Source organism: Ctenopharyngodon idella, chromosome 24, assembly GCF_019924925.1.
Source record: "Ctenopharyngodon idella isolate HZGC_01 chromosome 24, HZGC01, whole genome shotgun sequence".
Lineage (NCBI taxonomy): Eukaryota > Metazoa > Chordata > Actinopteri > Cypriniformes > Xenocyprididae > Ctenopharyngodon > Ctenopharyngodon idella.
The window spans coordinates 2,898,649-2,920,873 of record NC_067243.1 but is presented as its reverse complement, the minus strand read 5'-3'; the positions used below and the strand labels follow the sequence as shown (position 1 = coordinate 2,920,873).

Sequence of the window (22,225 nt, the reverse complement as noted above, 5' to 3'; positions counted from 1 at the left end):
GAGTGCCCAAGAAAAGAGGCAGAGAATAAAAAGAGAGAGCCCCGAAAAAGAAGCGACAGAGCAACAGTTACAATCTTCTTTGATCCCTTCATTGACCATGTGACTGAAACCCAAATGTGAGACATTCAAACTGACCAATCAGAAGATTAAAACTTCCCCCACTGTACTAAAGGTGTGACAATTTGTAGACCCCCGACGTACACACATCTTAGCCTACAGGCCTTGATCACTATCAACACCTTTGTGCCTTTCAAATGGCCCTTGTAGCAAGAGAGAGGGGGTTGAAACAGTAAAGCAAATGTCTTTGTTCATTTAAAATACCTTTTGATATTTTCAACCTTACACCGGTATATCGCAACACCCCTAGCTGAAACCTTCCTGGACAGAATGATGGTCTCCGTATTCTGCTTGTCAGGCTTCGGCTGAGAATGCCGCCCTGACCCCAATTCTCTCTGTGGAACGGTTAAAGCAGTGACACTCTGTTTCTGCTGCACGCTGTAGGAAAAGCTGGTTGATGGTGGGGGCTGCACCCACTAGCCCGACAAGGGAGGAATCATTGGAATGCTGCTGCCTGCTGTTTCACTTCCTGAAACCTCATGACAACCAAGTTGATGGCGTCACCAAAGAGGCCATGAGGTAAAAACAAGGCTTGCAACAAAAAAAGACTTATCTATTTCTTTGATGTTCAAAATTATTTCATCATATTACATGCATCTCTGTGGCCACTGGGGCTGCCATAGAACGGCCAATAGCCCTGGCCATCACCTTGGTGGCCTGGAGAGACAGATTGATGGCCCGGTGCAGTTCTGGTATCGTGTCCGGGTCTGCCCCCTCACCCTCATCTAAGTTTCGTAGGAAGTCAACCTGGTATGCCTACAAGATGGACATCATATGCAGACATGCACTAGCCTGACCTTCCACTTCATAAGCTCTACAAAATAGCTCTACATGGCTATTAGGGACAATGCTGTATCAGGAGATAGATAGTTGGCCAGTGTTTGTTTGACTTTGTTTGATGGCAAGCATGAACTGAGGCTGTACATTTGCATATTGGAACAAAACTCACAAGTTACAAAGTTATAAATAAAGCTATATGTACTCGAAGCCTTTGATCAACTTTTCCTAAGATCGCCACCTGTTGTTTGACTGTGTTCAGGAAATTAGTGAGCTTGACCCAGTAACTGGGGAATAAATGGTATATAGTTGGGAAAATTTGTTGTGCAATTGGATACATAACAAAAAACAAACAAACCCCCCCAAAACAAACAAAAATACCTCTAATTATCCATTAGTTCGTTTAAGAATATTGTGTTGCCTGAAACACTGTTGCATTGCTAAAGAGAAGATATACTGTACAACATCACAGCTATACATCAGTTGTATAACTGTGTTTGACTCACCTTGGCAGATGACTCCAGCATCTTCACTGTGTCCACAGTTATGTGATCCCCATCCACTTGATGAACAGTTTTTCAGTGAAGATTCATTCCCATGGCACTGGACATCATCCAACCATATTTGTCCAGAACCTTGTCCAAAATAAGCAGCACTTTTTGCCTCTATAACACTTCCACAGCCCAGTTCTCTACACACCACGGCCGCGTCTGTAGAGTCCCACAGATGATCACACACTGTTCCCCATATTCCATTGTGGAGAACCTCCACTCTTCCAGAACAGAGGTTGGGTCCATTCACCAACCTGACAACTATTAATCAAAAAACAATTTAAAGTACAAAAAAGACTTATCTTTTTCTTTGATGTTAAAAATGATTTAATTATATTAAATGCATCTCTGTGGCCACTAGGGCTGTCATAGAAAGGCCAATAGCCGAGTTAAGCCTTTGCAGGGCCCGGGCACGTTAAGCGTTTAAAGTGTAAAAGTGTAGGAAGGCAGCGTCAATTTCATGCACTCAGCGTGGATGAACTAAAACAGATAAACATGTCAGCTGTCTGGATGTGAACTAATCGTTAACAATTCTCATTTTTAATTGATACTGATATGGATCTTATTCTCAATATCTTTTAATCTTTGCTGTTTTCTGTTACTGCCTGAACTTCACATTATTTGTAGTGCAGCCATCCATAATTGCAGTAAGATTTGAACTTAACTGTCATCTTTAATGTGTTAGTTCAAAGTCAGTTTCCATGCACGATGTGAGCATGCGTCAGATGTGAGTTCGCATGAGCATGGAGGCAGATGTGAGCATGGAGACATGGCGGCGCGCAGCGGCCAGTGATAATTACACTGTTTATTGCAAAATGATACTGTACATACTATAATACAGTACACACGGTACAAGCAGAACAACACTTTTGGATTATATCCTGTTCATATAACCATGGATAACTTGGAGGAATTCATCGACAACTATTTCTATCACGAAATGAACGCCAACAAGCAGCCTCCAGAAGGACCACTGAAACCGGCCAAAATTAAAAAAACAGACTCATCCACCGACACTGCTCACTACTGAAATAAAGGTTAGTGTGCTGGATTCAATAAACAATGAACTGGAAATACTCTGAATAATTCATGAGGACATTAAAGAATTGCGGTCTAATCTTGACTTTGCGTATCATCAAATTGATGATCTCCGTAGAGACAATAAAGAACTTCAGACCTCGGTGCAATCACTTTCCTCACACATTGAAATAATGAAAAAAAAAAACCATACAAATGAAAGAAACGCTTCTGGACATTCAATCAAGGAGTATGAGAGATAATCTCATATTTTCGGGCATCCCTGAAAATTATTCTGACAATTCAGAATCCACAATCAAACACTTTATATGCAACGAACTGAAACTACCCGTTGATACCGTAAACAAGATCACTTTCCATTGTGTGCACTGCCTCGGAAAAAGTTTGAAAGACAGACCGCGTCTTATAATCGCCAAATTTGAACATTACAAACAAAAAAAACTTGTGAAGAGCAAAGGAAGAGAATTAAAAGGCACCGTCTTCGGGATAAATGACCACTTTCCCCGGGAAATAATGGAGCGCCGAAAAATACTGTACCCTGATCTCAAGCTGTATAGGCAAGCCGGCAGCCGTGCGTCGCTTGTGGTGGATAAACTATATATAAATGAACAATTGTACAGAGATTCTAAAATCACTTCTTGGCTCATCTAAGCGAGGAGACAAGAAATGAACGATTAAAAAAAAAAAAAAGCCTTCGCGTAATAATCTTCTATCCCTTAAAACACCCCCCCACACCCCCATTTACCTCATGTGACCTGTGAACACTTTTCTTTTGTCTAAAATTACCTATAATCTTCGTTATTTTCAGAATGTCACAGTATTCAATTGTCTTTCTTTTTGTGTTAGAATACTTTTTTCATCTTCACTTTTCATTTACTTTATTGATATGTCTCATGGAGATGTGTTTTTATGTTTTGCTACTCTTTTACATTATTCACATGTCTATTTATACATGTAATTGGCAGGCACTGTTTATCTCATTATCCTATACAATAACAACAGCCATATGACTCTACCCATTAAAATAACTTCATGGAATATAAGAGGAATTAGTTCTCCGGCAAACAAGAACAAAGATCTTAAATCATTTGTGCACTTTAAATGCAGACATTTGTTTTTTACAAGAAACACATTTGACAGAGGCAGAATCTCGGAAACTAGAAGCTAAATGGAATGGACCAACTTTTCATTCCACCTTTTCATCCAAGAAAAGAGGAGTATCCATTCTAATTAGACATAACACTCTGTTTTCTCATAAGTCAACACTAATGGACACGGAAGGTCATTATATCATTATCAATGGAACTATAGGAAAGGATAATATCATATTTGCAAATATATATGGACCAAATGTGGACATGCCATCATTCTTCCATTCATTATTTTCTGAGATACTCACTTTCCCCAACTCGCATACTATCATAGGTGGAGATTTTAACACGGTATTGGACCCAAAAGTAGACCACTCAACAAATGCTACTTGCAAAATAAATCACTCATCATCATGTATTAAGAATTATATGTCAGATTATGGACTGACAGATATTTGGAGACTTAAGAACCCTAACAGTAAAGACTATTCATACTATTCCCCATATCACAAATTCTATTCCCGTATAGATTGTTTTCTGACAAACAATTCTATAATGCATAAAATTATTGATCCAGTCATTCACGCTATTTCTATCTCCGACCATGCACCCATTAGCATTACTTTTCTTGCAGAACACCAGCCACTTCCATCACCCAGATGGAGATTCAATACCTCCCTGCTTAATGACATGGAGTTTGTAAAACATTTTGAAAAGGAATGGCTATTTTTTGTTGAGAGTAATAGTACTGAAGGTATATCTGCAGGTATATCTGCTAAATCAGAAATGAGAGATAAAATAATTTCATATTGTAAATATAAAAATAAAAAGCAGACAGCAAGAGAAACATTTTTACAAGAAGAGGTGAAGAGAGTGGACCTTCTGGCCTCTCAGGGGCCTACAGGCTCAATCTTTAAAGAACTCCTGAGAGCTAAAGAAGAATTAAATAAAATCTTAAACCAAAAAACTGAGCAAATACTTCTCAAACTTAGACAACAGCAATTCAAATTTGGAGAAAAAAATGAGCAAATACTTGGCAAACCAATTAGAGCAGCAAACTGAGAAATCAATCATTACATCTATAAGGGATCACTCCGGCAATATAACTCAAAATCCATCTGAAATAAATGATTTATTTAGGTTATATTACTCAAATCTCTACTCTACAGACAAAAATGCATCATCTGAAGAAATAGAATCTTTTCTGAGGAGTGTCTCGTTGCCTCAGGTATCACCAACATAGTCAGAGCAATTAGAAAAACCATCCAGGAAATCACAAAAGCACTCCATCGCCTACCAAATAACAAATCACCTGATCCAGCAGAGTTCTACAGACAGTTTTGGTCACTGCTCTCACTCATATTTTTTAAAGCTCTATGTGAAATTTATGAAAAAGGAATGATACCACAACATATGAATACTGCTTACATTTCTCTCATTCCAAAACCAAACAAGGATCACACCCAATGTTCCAACTACCATCCAATATCATTAATTAATGTAGATTTAAAAATCATTAGTAAAGCATTGGCGAGAATCTGTGATATCAACCTTGATACACCCTGACCAGACTGGCTTTATAAAAGGGAGAAACTCCTCAGAAAATACTAGAAGGTTAATAAATATAATTGATTTCTGTAACAATTCATCTAACACACACAAACCACCATTTATAATTGTATCTTTAGATGCAGAAAAAGCCTTTGATAGGGTAGAATGGTCCTTTCTCTTCACTGCACTTAGGTTTTAAATCATATATCATCAGCTGGATTAAAAAAACTCTATAATACACTAACAGCATCGGTCATAACTAATGGTATTATATCAAATCAATTTCACTTTTAAAAGAGGTACTAGACAAAGCTGCCCCCTATCACCGCTACTCTTTGCACTCTTCATTGAACCCTTGGCAGCTGCAATACGATAATCACACAACATATCTGGAATCCAATCAAAACATCACCATCATAAAATAAGTTTGTATGCAGACGACATTCTTTTATACATCACTTTTGTCAGCCCATAATCTGTTAAGTGATTTTAGTAAAATATCAGGATACTCAATTAACTGCCCAAAATCCAAGATCCTAAATTAAATTGGGATGCTGAGCTAGAGACTTACCCATTCAAATGTATAACCAAAACAATAAAATACCTTGGAATTCATATTTAACCTAATTTCAAAGATCTGTTTAAGCTCCACCATGTTCCCTTACTACAAGACATACAAAATAGCTTGGAAAGATGGAACAATTTGCCCATATCCCTAATTGGCCGTATATCATCAGTAAAAATGAATATACTTCCAAAAATCAATTATCTCTTCTCCATGATACCTGTCACTCCACCTCCAGGCTGGTTCTCCTCTTTAAATAGTACAATATCTAATTTTTATTGGAAAAAGAAAAAAGCTCATATAAAATTATCCACTCTTCAAAGGCCAAAAAAGTTTGGAGGACTTGGAGCACCCAACTTCTACCTCTACTTCATTTCTCAGCAGTTCATTTACATTTACCACTGGATACATAACTCAAATCTTCCATGGTTAAATATAGAAAATGATCTGATACAATCATTAGATATAAAGTTTCTACCATTAATAGATAAATCAATTAAAACTCTTCCTGGTTATAAAAATAATAAGACTATTAATACAACCATGAATGCTTGGTGGAAGGTACATGACCTACTACACTGCAATTTGGAACCATCAGCCAACACACCAATATGGTATAACCCAATGTTTTTAATTAATAACAAAACATTTCATTTTTCCACATGGACTCAAAGAGGAGTAACCAGCCTGGGCCACTTATACAATGGGGGCCTGTTCATGATTTTTGACCTTATTCAGTCAAAATACAAGTTACCTTATCAAACTTACTTTCAATATATACAATTAAAAGATGTCATACAAAAATCAATTGGGTCTGGTACTCTGAAAAATTAAATATATACATTCTTAGCATCTACAGAAAATGAAATAGTCTCTCCAATTCAACAATGGGCAATGACATAGGTACAGATCCAAATATCAATTGGCAAGAAGTTTGCAATAACATTTATTCTATGTCTTGCAATACCAAAATCTAAATGATTCAATATAAGGTTACCCATAGAACACACATCACAACATCCAAACTGCAGTGCATGGGATATATTAAAAACAACAACTGTTCATACTGTCCATCCTCAACTGATGATTATTTTCATGCATTCTGGCGGTGCCCACTTGTTCAGTCATTCTGGTCGGAGGCCATAAGCAGGCTGTCAGACATCCTCAGGCTCGGCATCCCAGTTCGCCATAATAGCCTTACTGGGAGACATGTCTACTTTACAAATTCCTAATAATCTCAAACCATTCTTATTAATCTCACTGTCTATAGCAAAGAAACACATTCTACTTAATTGGAAAGACAGAACAGAACTCTCAATAAATAACTGGCTCAAATTACTGTTAGTACACTCCAAGTTGGAGTAATTAACTGCATTTGCACATATTATTGATTCTTTCAAACAAACCTGGTCTCCTTTTTTTAAATCTCTAAATAGGAGAACTGATTCCTCTTGTCATAAACCATGTGTTCAAAAGAAACTCATAAGGAACATTTGGTGTTCCTTTATATAACGTATGTAGCTTATATCCTGTCAACTTGTGCCGATTACTCAAATTCTGCTGCACTTAAATTTGTCATCTTCTCTTCCTTCTTTTTTCTTTGTTGTCATTCCAGTATTTGTTTTTAGGATTTTTTTATTTGGCATATATTACAACAAACTACTTCTACAATAGATAAATATTATTTAATATACTGGGGGTCACAACCAGACTAAGTGAGCTTGGTTTGGTGGTGCCTGTCGTGGTGTCCCATTACCTTTTGTGGAGAAAGACACAGTGGAGCACAGAGGCTTAACCGCTGGTATGGTGTTTGGGTTTTGCCGGCGGTGGGCAGGGGGAACAGGTGGTTCAGAGATGAGGTTTGTGTCTATGTCAGGGAGGTTTGTTGGTTGTGCTCGCTGGTGGTGGTGGAGTGGCTCCCAGAGCTATAGAGTAATGTCTATCTGCAATCATTTTAATGACTGGTCTAAAGTCCCATAAAACCAATATGTTATTATTATTATTATTATTAGTATTACTGTTATTATTGTTATTATTATTATTACTACTACTGCTGCTGCTGCTACTACTGCAACTATTATTATTACTATTATTATTATTATTATTATTACAACTATTATTATTACTAGGATTGTTTCAAATTGTCTCTAACTATTTATCACTCACTGAGTTTATATGTTTTGCTGGTTTTCCCCGTTTTTCTTTTTCTTTGTTCCCTTTATATGTATTTGTGTGTATATGTATGTCAGTGGTCAAATAATAATAATTATTAAAAAAAAAGTGTCAATTCTGTCAATTTTATCATGAAATGCTGCACCACTGTCATATTTTCTTACATTTTCATTCACATGTTGAGGTAACGATGTCCTGGTTGTATGCCTACGTGCGTGTCCACTGTGCCTGTGACTCTTGATTAGGGTGTGTGACAACGATGCATTTTAACATGCAAAAGAGAATGGTCTCGGGGGCCCCCTAGTGTTCGGGGCCCTGGGCTGCAGCCCATGTTGCCTATTAGGATAATGCGGCCCTAGCCGTCTCCTTGGTGGCCTGGAGAGACAGATTGATGGCCCGATGCAGTTCTGATATCGTGTCCGGGCCTGCCCCCTCGCCCTCATCTAGGTTTCATAGGAAGTCAACCTGGTATGACTGCAAGATGGACATCATATGCAGACATGCACCAGCCTGACCTTCCGCTTCATAAGCTTTCCTCACCGAGTTGCTCTACATGGCTATTCGGGACAATGCTGTATCAGGAGATAGATAGTTGGTCAGTGTTTGTTTGACTTTGTTTGATGGCAAGCATGAACTGAGGCTGCACATTTGCATATTGGAACAAAACTCACAAGTTAAAAAGTTATATATAAAGCTATATGTACTCAAACCCTTTGATCAACTTTTCCTAAGATCGCCACCTGTTGTTTGACTGTGTTCAGGAAATTAGTGAGCTTGACCGATTAACTTTGGAATAAATGGTATATAGTTGGGAAACTTTGTTGTGCAATTGGAAATGTAACAAAAAACAAACAAACCAAAAAAAACAACAAAAAAAACAAGAATATTCAAGAATATTGCATTGCCTTAAATGTTGCATTGCTAAAGAGAAAATATACTGTACAACATCACAGCTATACATCAGTTGTATAATTGTGTTTGACTCACCTTGGCAGATGACTCCAGCCTCTTCACTGTGCCTACAGTTATGTGATCCCCATCCACTTGATGAACAGTTTTTCAGTGTAGGTTCATTCCCACGGCACTGGACATCATCCAACCATATTTGTCCAGAACCTTGTCCAAAATAAGAAGAACTCTTTGCCTCTATAACACTCCCACAGCCCAGTTCTCTACACACCACTTCCGCGTCTGTAGAATCCCAAAGATCATCACACACTGTTCCCCATATTCCATTGTGGAGAACCTCCACTCTTCCAGAACACAGGTTGGGTCCATTCACCAACCTGACAGCTATTAATCAAAAAACAATTTAAAGAACAGGTCATCAGGTTAAGTTGTGACATTACTTTACTCTGGCATGAATTTAAGCTACAGTTAGCATCAAGCTACACATGACAACCAGTGAGATTAATACTACACTTTTACTCAAAACTCAATATAACCCACCATCGAGTGTTTGAAATAACTTCCGATTGCGATCCAATGTGGATTTTGGACATATGATGATGAAGAAATATGTTGTTCGTAGCATTTTAGAATAAACTAATCACTACACCTGCTTAGCATTTATTGTGTAAACATCCTTTATTCTTATAAAACAATAGATGAAATCATCAAAAAAATAAATAAATAAATAAAGCAACCTTATGCTGTCACAATCGTGTGTTTATTAGCGTCATGCTTCATGTGTAGAAACACTTCTCTGGGTAAGCATGTTTGAAACAGAATGTGAGCATGTAGTGGAACTTTATCACTGGAAGAGACAGGACGGATTATGAACCCAATATGAGCAGCAAATGATTATAACAGTAGTCACAGAAGTGAAAACATAGGGAGACATGTTGTATAAACTTTGGAGTTAAGCACTGAAATTTCATAAAAACATTATCCAGAAGTTACAACATTTTTTACATTGATTTAAATAGAAATATTTGTAGTGGATGTGCTGCTTCTGAACACTTTTCCCATGGCATGCAATGTTTTAATGTTTTAACTACAGCGAGGATTGCTTGGCACATGATAATTCTGCTTTAAACTGTGTTCTAAATAACATATTTACAGAATATTTTAATGCGAATAATGATCAGTGATGTGCACTTGATTCCTTCTAAGCAGATGGCTTAGCAACATAGACAGTATAATGACAGACACCGACTCGCTCTGTGTTCGAACGGTCCATTGGCCGGTTTTGAATTGAAGTCCGATAACACAGTACTGTAACTAGCATGCAGGTTGGTGTTGTACACAGACAGACAGTAGCCAAATGATAACCCCTTCCATGGTCCTCCCAATATTATGAAAAATACCATTGTATTCAAATTTGAAGGAAACTGTAAGATATGCACGTTTTACTTTTAAAATATTTTGTCAGTGACGTGCTAGTCAGACAATTATTTACACTGCTAAAAAATAAAAGGCCTATCTGTTTCCATTAAAAATATCTAAACATCCTAAAATATATGTTTACCATATAGAAAAAAAATGCATAAATTTTATTTGTTTAAAGCAATTAAAAATACCATTTGGCCAATGGAAAAGATTGAGAATAACACTTCTCTGAAAACTTTCCCTGAAATGTATTTTTTACAATTTTGATTTATTTATTTTAAAACATGGCAAAGATACTGAATGATTTTTAGCAATGTAATGTGACGACACATAGTCCTTAGTTGTCATTTTTTAAATATAATTTAAATTGAATTTACACACTTATATAGCAATAGTAATATCGTATTGCATATCAAATGTCACATTATTTAACAAGGTATCGCATATTGCATTTTTCTTCAATATCGCACAGCCCTAATACCAAACATTGATTGCATGCGATAATGGGAGTTCTTCAAAACAACTTTTTTTTAGCCTGCTGTCAGTAAGCAATTTTACAGCTATTTACATACATTTATTTAGTCAACCAGTGTTGTTAACTGCAACAAAACTAATTATTAAAAGTGCAAAATTGCATTCATGGCTTAGTATTTATTTGGTCATGTATTTACAGGAAGTGTGCAGGACTTAAAATTTTAACTGGGTTTTTCCCTGAAGCATTAACCAATCAGGAGCTTGCTCTAGTAGTGACGACGTAGCGTGAGGAGGCAGAAATCCGAAACAACATGGAGGACAAAATCATCCTCGCTGTAAGATACATCTTTGTACTTTTTTAGAAACAGGAATAAAAAGGATTTTGCTTGGAAGAAAGTGAGTGAGGAGGTCGGACAATATGGTAAGTTGTAAAAAACGCTCTTTACTCAATTTGAGCTATATATACACATATTGAGACTACAAGCTAGATAAAGCCAGCAACTTGAGCTTATTTGCCGTATTTTACAACTGCTTCCCGCTGACGAGTTGATGTGTTTATTCAGAGGAAGTGTGCAGAAATGAGACAAGCTGCCTGGCAGAAGCCCCTCTCATGACGCGAATTCGCGTCTGTTGTGAAGTGAATTTCACGCGCGAATGAAGCGAGTAAACTCAAAATGTTCAAGCGTCCAACTACGCGCGAATAGCGCGATTTATTTGCGCAAGTCGCGTCTTGTGTGAACGCCCCATAAGAACACAAAAAAGGACTTGCATTCTCATGTACACCGCTCTTGTGATTAGCACATTTTAAGAAGAGTAATCCACTGTTTTGTAGAGGGGGGTCAAAATTACCATTTTCACTCAATTTGCAGCCAAATTACAGGGGTGTTAAAATGACTTTAGAAAGATGGCAGCATGATTATTTTATTTTTGCATCTAGATTGGTAGGTCTGTTAGTAAAATCTGTTGACTTTAGTAATCTTTGTTTAATTATATGCCAAGAGTGACAGTTAAAAAATGGCGAAAAGCTTTTGTTTTTTGCGTCAAGTCTGCATGCTTGTAACTCAAAAAGTATTAAAGATTTTTTAATATCCTTTTTAGATTCTGGTTCTTAACAAATGTTCATTTTGGTATCTTCATTTTAAAGGCCCTCGATGGTTCAATCCCAGAGATATAGAGATCTTAATGCAGCTTCATGAGTAAATTTTACACATTTTCAGTGTTCAAAAACCAAATGTGGGTCACTTTGCATATAGCTGATACTTTTTTTCTTTTAAAGAGGAATATCTGAAGAACAAATTATGTTGAAACCCTAAATGTATCTCGTGGTTTTCTATCAAATCAACTGCATAGAGCATACCTGTCTAAGTGCCATAAATATTCCTTTTCCAAAGTTCACATGCCTGCAACTTATATCTTAATATTCTTCTAGATTCTCATTCTTAATAAACTTTCCTTTTGAAATCTTGGCAAAAATTTTATAAAGCTTGGCAGGTGAGAGCTGAAGTGGACTAAGCCACAATAATTGGCCCATCAGGGCTTGACATTAACACTTGTCCACTTGTCCAGGACAAGTGGATTATTTGAAGGGGCAAGTGAAAGAGAATTTTACTTGCCTGAACAGACAAGAAGTCTGAATAAAACGTCAAAAAAAAAACAAAAAAAACTAGGGAATCATCAAATAGCAAGAATGACTCTGTTGCGCTGTTGAGGCTTACGCAGCCTCTCGAGGAGAAATTAGGCTCGTTTAAGATGCGCCTCGCCTCGCCTGAAATGTAGACGAGAGTGGGCAGCTGCAGTGAGGGGAGGAATGAAAAAAGTGCAGGCAAGTCAGACAGTTCTCTCTTCTCGCAGTAGATCAGACACCTACGAGATCTAAGGCAGATATTGTGGGATTCACACTGTGTTGCTGATAGAACTTAAATTACATCCAGTTTGTTGCTTTTATATTAAAATAAATATAATGAACAAGACACCCAAAGTACTTATTTATTTCCATATGAAAGACATGTCTATCAATCATTTTTACTGTAATCACAGATGTTTTCATATATTTTTTATAAAAATGACAACAATCACATAACCCATAGAGAGACTGCACTATCAGAGAGTTTGGGAATATTCATACATAATTTATACGCATAAAAACACAATATCAGTTTTAGAATCAAGCATTTTATAAGAGAACAATACATCATGGCTGTTTAACACTCAGGGGTCGGCGGTCGTGCCGGCAATACTACCTCGGTTTTTTTCTTACCAGTGCGAAAGAGACTCAAAATACTGCATCAATTTTGGACATACAAATAACAGTTTCTCCCACGGAGAGCGTGCAGCATTCAAAAGCAAATTCTGAGGCGATCCATGCAACAGAGTTAACAACGCCCGCATCAACTCGAAAAAAATGCATCGAGCTTAGTCAGGTTAATGTACATAGTTTTGAGATGCGGTAAGGAATAATTCTAAAAGGATTTACCTCAGAGGAAGAGCTAGACTGGTTTCAATTTCATTTCGAGGATTAACTTGATCAAGCCAATAATTGTGAATGGTAATTTTTTTATTCTTAAGTTCTTTATTCTAATCGCGAAATAGACTAGTGTCTGTGAATATTAAACTGCAAAAAGACTGTTTAAATATGAATCCTGCATGTTCTGTGTGTCTCTGTGTTAGAGGTCGAACCACTTCTTACCTGAACCCGACTTGCATAAATGATTTATTTTTAAAGAAAAACCTGACCCGAGGCAGACCCGATGAAATTAGACCCGACCTGACCTGAAGGCATTTATTTTCGAACATGACTGGACCCAAACGGAATTGACTTGTGCACAGCCTGCAGCCCCGCAGTCAGTCAGAAAAAAATAAGCCCAATCTCATGAAAGTGCATATCAATATCACGTTTTTCTATTTGGCGTGCTATTTATACGCAGAAATTTCTTTTTGCATGCATATGATACGCAATGGGGAAGATTAGTGGTGTGGGGTAGGAGACACGTATTAAATGTACGCCAAAAGTGCATGACATATGCATGCCAACAAATTGTGTATCGTATGCACACGAAAAGTGCGTATTATATGCACGCCAATGGTAATACAAACATACAGACATAAGTGCGTGCTATAGATACGCAGTACTAGGAGATTGTGTTGGAAAAAAACCCAGTGTCTTGCTGACTGATTTGGACGTTGCTCCATTACTTTCATTTATTTATTTACTTATTTATTATTACTTTATATTATTGCCTGCCTGATACAAGTTATTTCTGAGTTCGGCTTTCAATTATGACCAGTGGATTTGGGTTTGCTAGTGTTGTCTGGAATGCTATTTACCTCATCTCCGACGAAGGGCTTCTATACACACACACACACACACACACACACACACACACACACACACACACAAAGCCCTGCATAAACACACAGCGTAATGAAACAAGTGGCTTTTCCTGAGGGATCTTATAGCTATAAGAAGGATTTCTGTGTGTGAGGTTACAAATGTTTGTTCCTTTTCTACATGCGTTTCTCAAAAATGCATTTGACATGAATGCGTAAGTACGTGCTGAAATGTCAATCACTCATCACTGTAACGTCAATACATCCAATACCTTTGGCATAATGTTATTTACCTGACCAACAGATGATTAAAGTTTATTGCTTCAAAAATAAATTATTTACACCACAAAAAAAGAAAATCTATTTTTCTATTTTTTTTTTTTTTTTCCCGGACAAGCAATTTTTTTACTCAGACAAGTAAATGATCGTTTACTTGTTCAGGCCTCCCCACTATCTCACCCGTTGCCCTCAGTTATCAGATTGGGGTTTTAAACAGGGCTATGCTCCCTTGTAGATATCTGTATACTGTAGGTTCAGAGTTTGACAGGTAAGAATCTGTCGCCCTCCCCAATTCATTGATTGGTGGTTAAAGTAAGGCAATTGTAGACATCTCTATGAGAAAAGATCTTGGCAGGTGAGAGCTGTCATCGACTATGTCACAAGAATCACCCACTCTCTCACCTAACTTCTCGTTCCCTTCTCAGGGCATCAGGGTTACATGCCTAACCTAAACTTTTTTTATTTTTATTTTTTTAAAAGCTGGTTGCTTTCTGGGTTTCTATGAGAGAGGTATATTTTGGTGGATTACCGCTTTGTTCTTTTGGCTGTAGATAATATTTATCAAAAGTTAGAGAATTGTAGTTTTTGTTGGTCATTTTTTTCCCATACGTTAAGTCAAGAAAATTGAATGAAAATTCTATAATCATTTATAACAATCAGCCTATCGGTTGAGTTACCTGAGTTAAAAATGGGGTCAGATTAAACTGTGTGAGGTTATCAGTGTTTAAAAAGATTAGACGAATAACAGTAATAAAGTGAATAAATGAAGTGCATTTACAATATTCACACTTAAAACGCACAAAAAATAAACTAGAAAAACTTACGCCATTAAAAGCGTGGAGTCCATTTGAATCATACCATAAAACAGTCCTTAAGAATCCTAGAGTGTTATCAGTCCCAATGTGAAAGTGTCCACTGGCGATGTGGCTTTCTGGCAAGGTAAGTTCATTAAGGTACTCTACAGTAGTGTTACATATGACACTGTATCAAGTTTGCAGCACAATTTCTCATGAAGCTCCATGCCGTAGCACATATTGTTTGAGAGTAACACGTGATCAACGAAAAACTAAAGGCTTGTTGGATTTGAAGCAGTGCTGCACAGACCGATCAATGTTTGACATCAAAGTACCGCGAGAGCGACATTAAAAGCATACGGAGCCGTCTGCTCTCTGAGAACTCTCACGATACTTTGATGACATACACTGATCAGTCTGTGCAGTGCTGCTTCAAGTCAAACAAGCCTTTAGTTATACTTTAATGTCATACACTGCACCCCAATTCATTTAAAAACATGCCAATAGCCATGTTTTAAAGTAATTGGGCAATAAAGAAATTAACTGGAAATGTATTTTAGAGCTGATGAGTTTGTTATAGTAAAATTGTTTGGGAACATTTGTGAAAAAAAACAGTGCCAAACCCTGTTTATATATTATATCAGGCTGCAGCAAACAGAGGTTTTGAAGCAGGACTTCAGGAGCCTGATCGAGACGCAGCACATTGCCGCGATGAAGATCATCATGTCCAGACCACTTCCGACGTACCGACAAGGACATGAAAGTTTTGGGAGATTATTTGCTTTAAACTTCAAATAAAAAAGTGGTCATATGTTGTCCTACTATTATTGTGTGCCTGAACTCAACATATGACATTTTGCTGTAGCTATGATCTAGTATTGCACTTATAAGTTGCACTCAAAAAAATGAACTTTCACTGTTGTTAGTTTCATTCAATCCATCCTTGTTCACATTAATTAAAAAACTAAATGAACTTGATTTAACTGAGTTGTTTCTACTAAAACTGAGTATTGTCGGCTTTACTTAAGTGTTTGTTCAGTCAACTTAACATTGCTGATTGAAACACAGATTAATGTAGACATAACTAATTGGGCAGTGGATCCGTAGTTCCCAGCATGCTTTGCAAGGGACTGCATTAGGAGAGTAAATTTAGGAATTAAAGTGTTATTTTATGTGTTTTTCAGTAAAGGGAAAGATGTTGTTTGTTTATGATAGTGTTTAATGTTCAGTTATGTTGGACATCTAGAGAAGTTTCTGTAATATTTTAGAATTTTGTAGTTACCATTATGCAGATGAGTGTTGCTTGTGTTAAGGCTGTGTGCACTCATATGTGCATGTTTAGGATGGAATTCTTGCTCGCAGTTCAATTGAGTTTGATCAATGAGTCATTTTTTGAGTGCATTTTCTAGAGCAAATAGGTAATTTAATAAGGTAAATTAAGTCAATAAATGTGTTCACCTTACGTAATAAACATAACATTATTAAGTAAACTGCACATATAAATATTATGTAACTGACAAATTCAAAAAATTTGTATTTACTTAGACGTTTTGTCAGCTTTACTTAAATTTCTTTTGTTCATACAACTAAATTGCTATTTGTACAAATTACTCAATATAGTTGCGTGGAACCACTTGACACCTTTTTTTTTAAGTAAATCCAGCAGTTTATTTTTTTTGAGTGTGGCCTTTATCAGTGTGGAAACATACCCTTTACTGAAAATATACAAAAATATATAATATCAGTTATCTTCTCAAAAATATATGTAGAATTTTAAAAATGTTGATGCGACAGTTTGTTGGTCGCAGTGATGACACTAGCAGGAAGAATGCCCTTTGACCCCCAACGATTTTGCAGGGTGTTAAAGACCCTACAAGGTAGTCATTAATTTCAGTTGTTATTTACAAAACAACATTTTTTTTATTTATTTTTTTTTAACTGAGTGAATCCACACATGTGAGGTCTTTCAGAAGACGTGGCTTCCGGGGTCAATGGGGTTCCTGAGAGAAAGTTTAATTGTGCTTAAAAACCAAAGATTATGCCAAATCCCTACCTGGCATGTTCGCATCAGACCCTGATGTCCTGCGATAGAATATATACAGGTGCTGGTCATATAATTAGAATATCATCAAAAAGTTGATTTATTTCACTAATTCCATTCAAAAAGTAAACCTTGTATATTATATTCATTCATTACACACAGACTGATATATTTCAAATGTTTATTTCTTGTAATTTTGATGATTATAACTGACAACTAAGGAAAATCCCAAATTCAGTATCTCAGAAAATTAGAATATTGTGAAAAGTTTCAATATTGAAGACACCTGGTGCCACACTCTAATCAGCTAATTAACTCAAAACACCTGCAAAGGCCTTTAAATGGTCTCTCAGTCTAGTTCTGTAGGCTACACAATCATGGGGAAGACTGCTGACTTGACAGTTGTCCAAAAGACGACCATTGACACCCTGCACAAGGAGGGCAAGACACAAAAGGTCATTGCAAAAGAGGCTGGCTGTTCACAGAGCTCTGTGTCCAAGCACATTAATAGAGAGGCGAAGGGAAGGAAGTGTACAAGCAATAGGGATAACCGCACCCTGGAGAGGATTGTGAAACAAAACCCATTCAAAAAATGTGGGGGAGATTCACAAAGAGTGGACTGCAGCCGGAGTCAGTGCTTCAAGAACCACTACGCACAGACGTATGCAAGACATGGGTTTCAGCTGTCGCATTCCTTGTGTCAAGCCACTCTTGAACAACAGACAGCGTCAGAAGCGTCTCGCCTGGGCTAAAGACAAAAAGGACTGGACTGCTGCTGAGTGGTCCAAAGTTATGTTCTCTGATGAAAGTAAATTTTGCATTTCCTTTGGAAATCAGGGTCCCAGAGTCTGAAATGAAGAGAGGAGAGGCACACAATCCACGTTGCTTGAGGTCCAGTGTAAAGTTTCCACAGTCAGTGATGGTTTGGGGTGCCATGTCATCTGCTGGTGTTGGTCCACTGTGTTTTCTGAGGTCCAAGGTCAACGCAGCCGTATACCAGGAAGTTTTAGAGCACTTCATGCTTCCTGCTGCTGACCAACTTTATGGAGATGCAGATTTCCTTTTCCAACAGGACTTGGCACCTGCACACAGTGCCAAAGCTACCAGTACCTGGTTTAAGGACCATGGTATCCCTGTTCTTAATTGGCCAGCAAACTCTCCTGACCTTAACCCCATAGAAAATGTATGGGGTATTGTGAAGAGGAAGATGTGATATGCCAGACCCAACAATGCAGAAGAGCTGAAGGCCACTATCAGAGCAACCTGGGCTCTTATAACACCTAAGCAGTGCCACAGACTGATCGACTCCATGCCACGCCACATTGCTGCAGTAATTCAGGCAAAAGGAGCCCCAACTAAGTATTGAGTGCTGTACATGCTCATACTTTTCATGTTCATACTTTTCAGTTGGCCAAGATTTCTAAAAATCCTTTCTTTGTATTGGTCTTAAGTAATATTCTAATTTTCTGAGATACTGAATTTGGGATTTTCCTTAGTTGTCAGTTATAATCATCAAAATTAAAAGAAATAAACATTTGAAATATATCAGTCTGTGTGCAATGAATGAATATAAGATACAAGTTTCACATTTTGAATGGAATTAGTGAAATTAATCAACTTTTTGATGATATTCTAATTATATGACCAGCACCTGTATATATGCTGTTAAAAACTAGTGTACGATATATGTTAAATATGTTTATTTGTGTTCAAAAACCTTACATTTAAACTTACATTTTTAAGGTGATGCATGTCTCATAGATCTATATGATTTTACTTTTCTTATTTCTACTATGTTTCAATTCCTAGTAAATATTAAGTAAACATATGATAAAACAAAAGAATAATGTTGACAAATATGTTTTTGAAGTAATAGGGATTACCATACTCCAAACAGTTCCTCACACAATGACACCATTAAGGAAGGTCAACACATCTACTGTCTCTGTGTGTGTGTGAACGGACGTACGGGCCAGATGGTCTGCTGCTGTCCATGGGTAGCTAGTTTTCCAACTTTTACCTGCAAATTAAATATTGTTTTACACTTTTTCTTCACACCTGTTGTGTTCTGACACAATGCCATTAATCAGTGCTTTTTGTTTTATAAAATGTTATTTTCTTATTTCTATAAAGGTTCACACTACTTTTATCAGCCTGATAAATATGGAGATAATACATGATGAAACGAGAATCATGCTGCCAACTCTTTTGACACAATGTTTTTTAAGAAAAAACAAAGAAGGGGATATGCCTCAGCATGTATTATACAATATTTTTACACAAAGTATCATGGTTTCAGACCATTTTTAAAAGGTTTTAGTAATGCTTTAGATCAGAATCCAGATTTAAGCATCCAACATGACATTAAGTAGTTGTATCAGCTAAATGTGCTTTAACCGTTTATTACATTTTTCTTAGATTATTATTTTTTGACTTAAAAATAGATATTGAATATAGCTTACTGGCCTTACTTTTTTCCCTACAGATAAAAGCCAAACATGTTCTATGTAGGAATTATGTGAGCACAAAACTCATGTGTTTGCTTGTGATAAGCGAGGCTGAGCACTGTTTATCAGGATGGGAGATTGGGGTCCGCCCTCACCCGCCCTGTTATGCGGGGTGTACAGGGGGGGTAGCCGTCAGGAAGTCATAAACAACAGTCACAATGAAACTTAAGTAGAGAAGTCGACAGTTTATTATTTTCACTCAATCCAGTTATATTTTGATTAAACATTATGAGAAAAAAAAATCATTAAAAATCATAATAAAGGGCCATAACATGCAGGAATAAGATGGAATTTCATTTTGTGCTGATTTTAACCACTATGCCAAATATGTTCCGTTAAAGACTTTTATTGACATCATCATACTAAAGTGCCTCAAGTTAGTTTTAAACGTAATACACATTCAACTCAAATTAAACAACTTGTCTATTGTTAAAAAGATGGTTTGTAATGCAGGTACATCATGCCACTCAAAATATAGACACTCTGTAGTCCTACAGCATTCGAAGGGGTCGTCCTCTGGAATTGGCCAATCGCGATCCCACTCATTGTCAGATATGTCGCTGCTTTGTACCCAACAGTTCAACAGTACTTGTAACCAACAGTTTGTAACCAAGCGTGAAACGCTTATCAAATCATGGCAATCCTATTGGCCAGCGACAGCCTATGACGCCATAATTGCCACAACACGGAAGTACATAAGGAGCGCCTAGAGAACACGTCAGTACCTTATCGTCAGAAGGGACTGTTCAGCAGGCAGCCCCGATGCATGGCTGGGAAACGCAGTGTCTCGTTCCCTGTTCTCAGGAAACCATGGTTACATATGTAACCTGAGATATTCCCTTTCGAAAGGGAACTCAACACTGCGTTTGATCAACGCTTTGGGGAACAATATACCAACGCCGCCATGCTTGAGGGGAGTGCATGCTAAATAATGGCTAGACAAACGTCAGAACTAGCAGTTTCAACTGAAATGCCAGAACCACTCCCCCTACGGGTCATACATAGGCTGTCAGTGACAGCATTCCCTATGGCCAACAGCCCAAGCTATAAGCCTCAAAGAGGCCTTCCACAGAAGGCCTACCAAGGCCGCTCAAAGGCTTCTGGAACCAAGCTTCTTTTCAAAGAAAAGAGGGTACCTTTAAGGGAATATAGCCAGAGGGCCCGAAGGAACCCTAGCCAATCACTTGTCAGGGGAACATATTCAACCCTGATTGCCACCAGGGAGGCCAACCTGGTCTAACAGTAACCTAGTCTTGGCCAACAACCTGTCTGATCACAGAGTCTCAATTCACATTCTTCAGAGAAGATATCCAGTAAGAGGGACTGCAAAGAGGCAGTAACCAATTCAGACCAGATCGTAGAGACTGGCATCCTGGAGAGCAGGACTCAGCTTAGCACTTTTTACCCTTACAAATGAGGGGAGTAAAACTCTGCCCAATCCTAGGATCTACTCAGCGCTTGTTTATCTATGCACTGAGGAGGCTGTGCACTCTAAAAGGGACCCAAACAAGGGGAGTGCAACCAGCCTAAGGGCTGGTCTTCAACAGGGAGGCCTCAGAAAGGCCTTCAACCAATGACCAGACTTAGGGAGCTAAGTACTTATAAAGAACAACTCTCTAAATGAGGGGAGTACTGGGCTCAACCTAATAAGTAGATCATACTGTAGGCACAAAAATCATGGAGCTCCCAGAGAGCCTGCAACATGAACTATATGCTTAATCTGCTAGATTTGGGGGATTCGCTTACAGGGCAGCCTGTGAAGGCCGCACACCTAAAAGCAACCCAATTGCTGAAAATGCAAGAGCCCACAAATCATGGGAACTCGTTCTGATGAAACCGAGTTTTATAAGCAGATAAGACTGTAGAGTGTCCACATAACAGTCTACCTCAACACATTCCAACAAGCAGTGTACTCCGTAAAAACACGTTTTACCCTTTGAGCAAGGGGAGTACAAACTTACGCCATCATGCTTTGAAGGAGGTCCAAACAGGGCCTGCAACTTCAGAATGTCACGGGCGTCAGCTAGTGGCAGTGTCTAAGCTCTAAGGGAGCCATATATGAGAACCAAACTATCCAGTGAGGTTAACTATTTAACTCAACCTGAGCTTAAATTTATCCATACATTCCAACAGGCAATGTACTCAGTAAAAACAACTTTTTACCCTTAAAGCAAGGGGAGTACAACATTTTTACGTCACCATGCTCTGAGGGAGGCCAAAGACAGGCCTCCTACTCCAGAAGATCACGGGCATAAGCCTGTGGCAGTGCTCAAATTCCAAGAGAGCAAACTCTACCTAAACACATTCCAACAAGCAATGTAAATGCAATTAAGCCATCGTGCTCTGAAGGAGGCCCAAACAGAGCCTGCTACTTCAAAAAGTCATGAGTGTCAGCTTGTGGCAGTGTTCAAGCTCTAAGGGAGCCATATATGAAAACCAAACTATGCAGTGAGGTTAGCTTTTATTAAACTCAACCTGAGCTTATACATTCCAACAGGCAATATACTCAGTAAAAACATTTATTACCCTTTCAACAAGAGTACAAACTACGTCACCATAATCTGAAGAAGTCAGGCCTACTACTCCAGAAAACACGGGTGCTAGCCTGTG

At 37.8% G+C, this 22,225-nt stretch overlaps 1 protein-coding gene across 10 annotated transcripts in view; it reads right to left on the bottom strand.

The window, feature by feature from the left end:
- Positions 1 to 22,225, bottom strand: part of cd44b (CD44 molecule (Indian blood group) b) — a 176,085-nt gene that overhangs the window by 76,408 nt on the left and 77,452 nt on the right. For 5 of the 10 annotated variants that reach the window (XM_051885242.1, XM_051885247.1, XM_051885243.1 and 2 more), the window contains exons 2-3: positions 8,850 to 9,155; positions 1,401 to 1,706 (exon numbers count right to left, since the gene is read on the bottom strand). In XM_051885242.1, coding sequence (XP_051741202.1) covers positions 1,401 to 1,706; positions 8,850 to 9,155 — 612 coding nt within the window. The remainder of the gene's footprint in view (positions 1 to 1,400; positions 1,707 to 8,849; positions 9,156 to 22,225) is intronic. The other 5 variants (XM_051885251.1, XM_051885249.1, XM_051885250.1 and 2 more) reach the window with 3 other exon arrangements.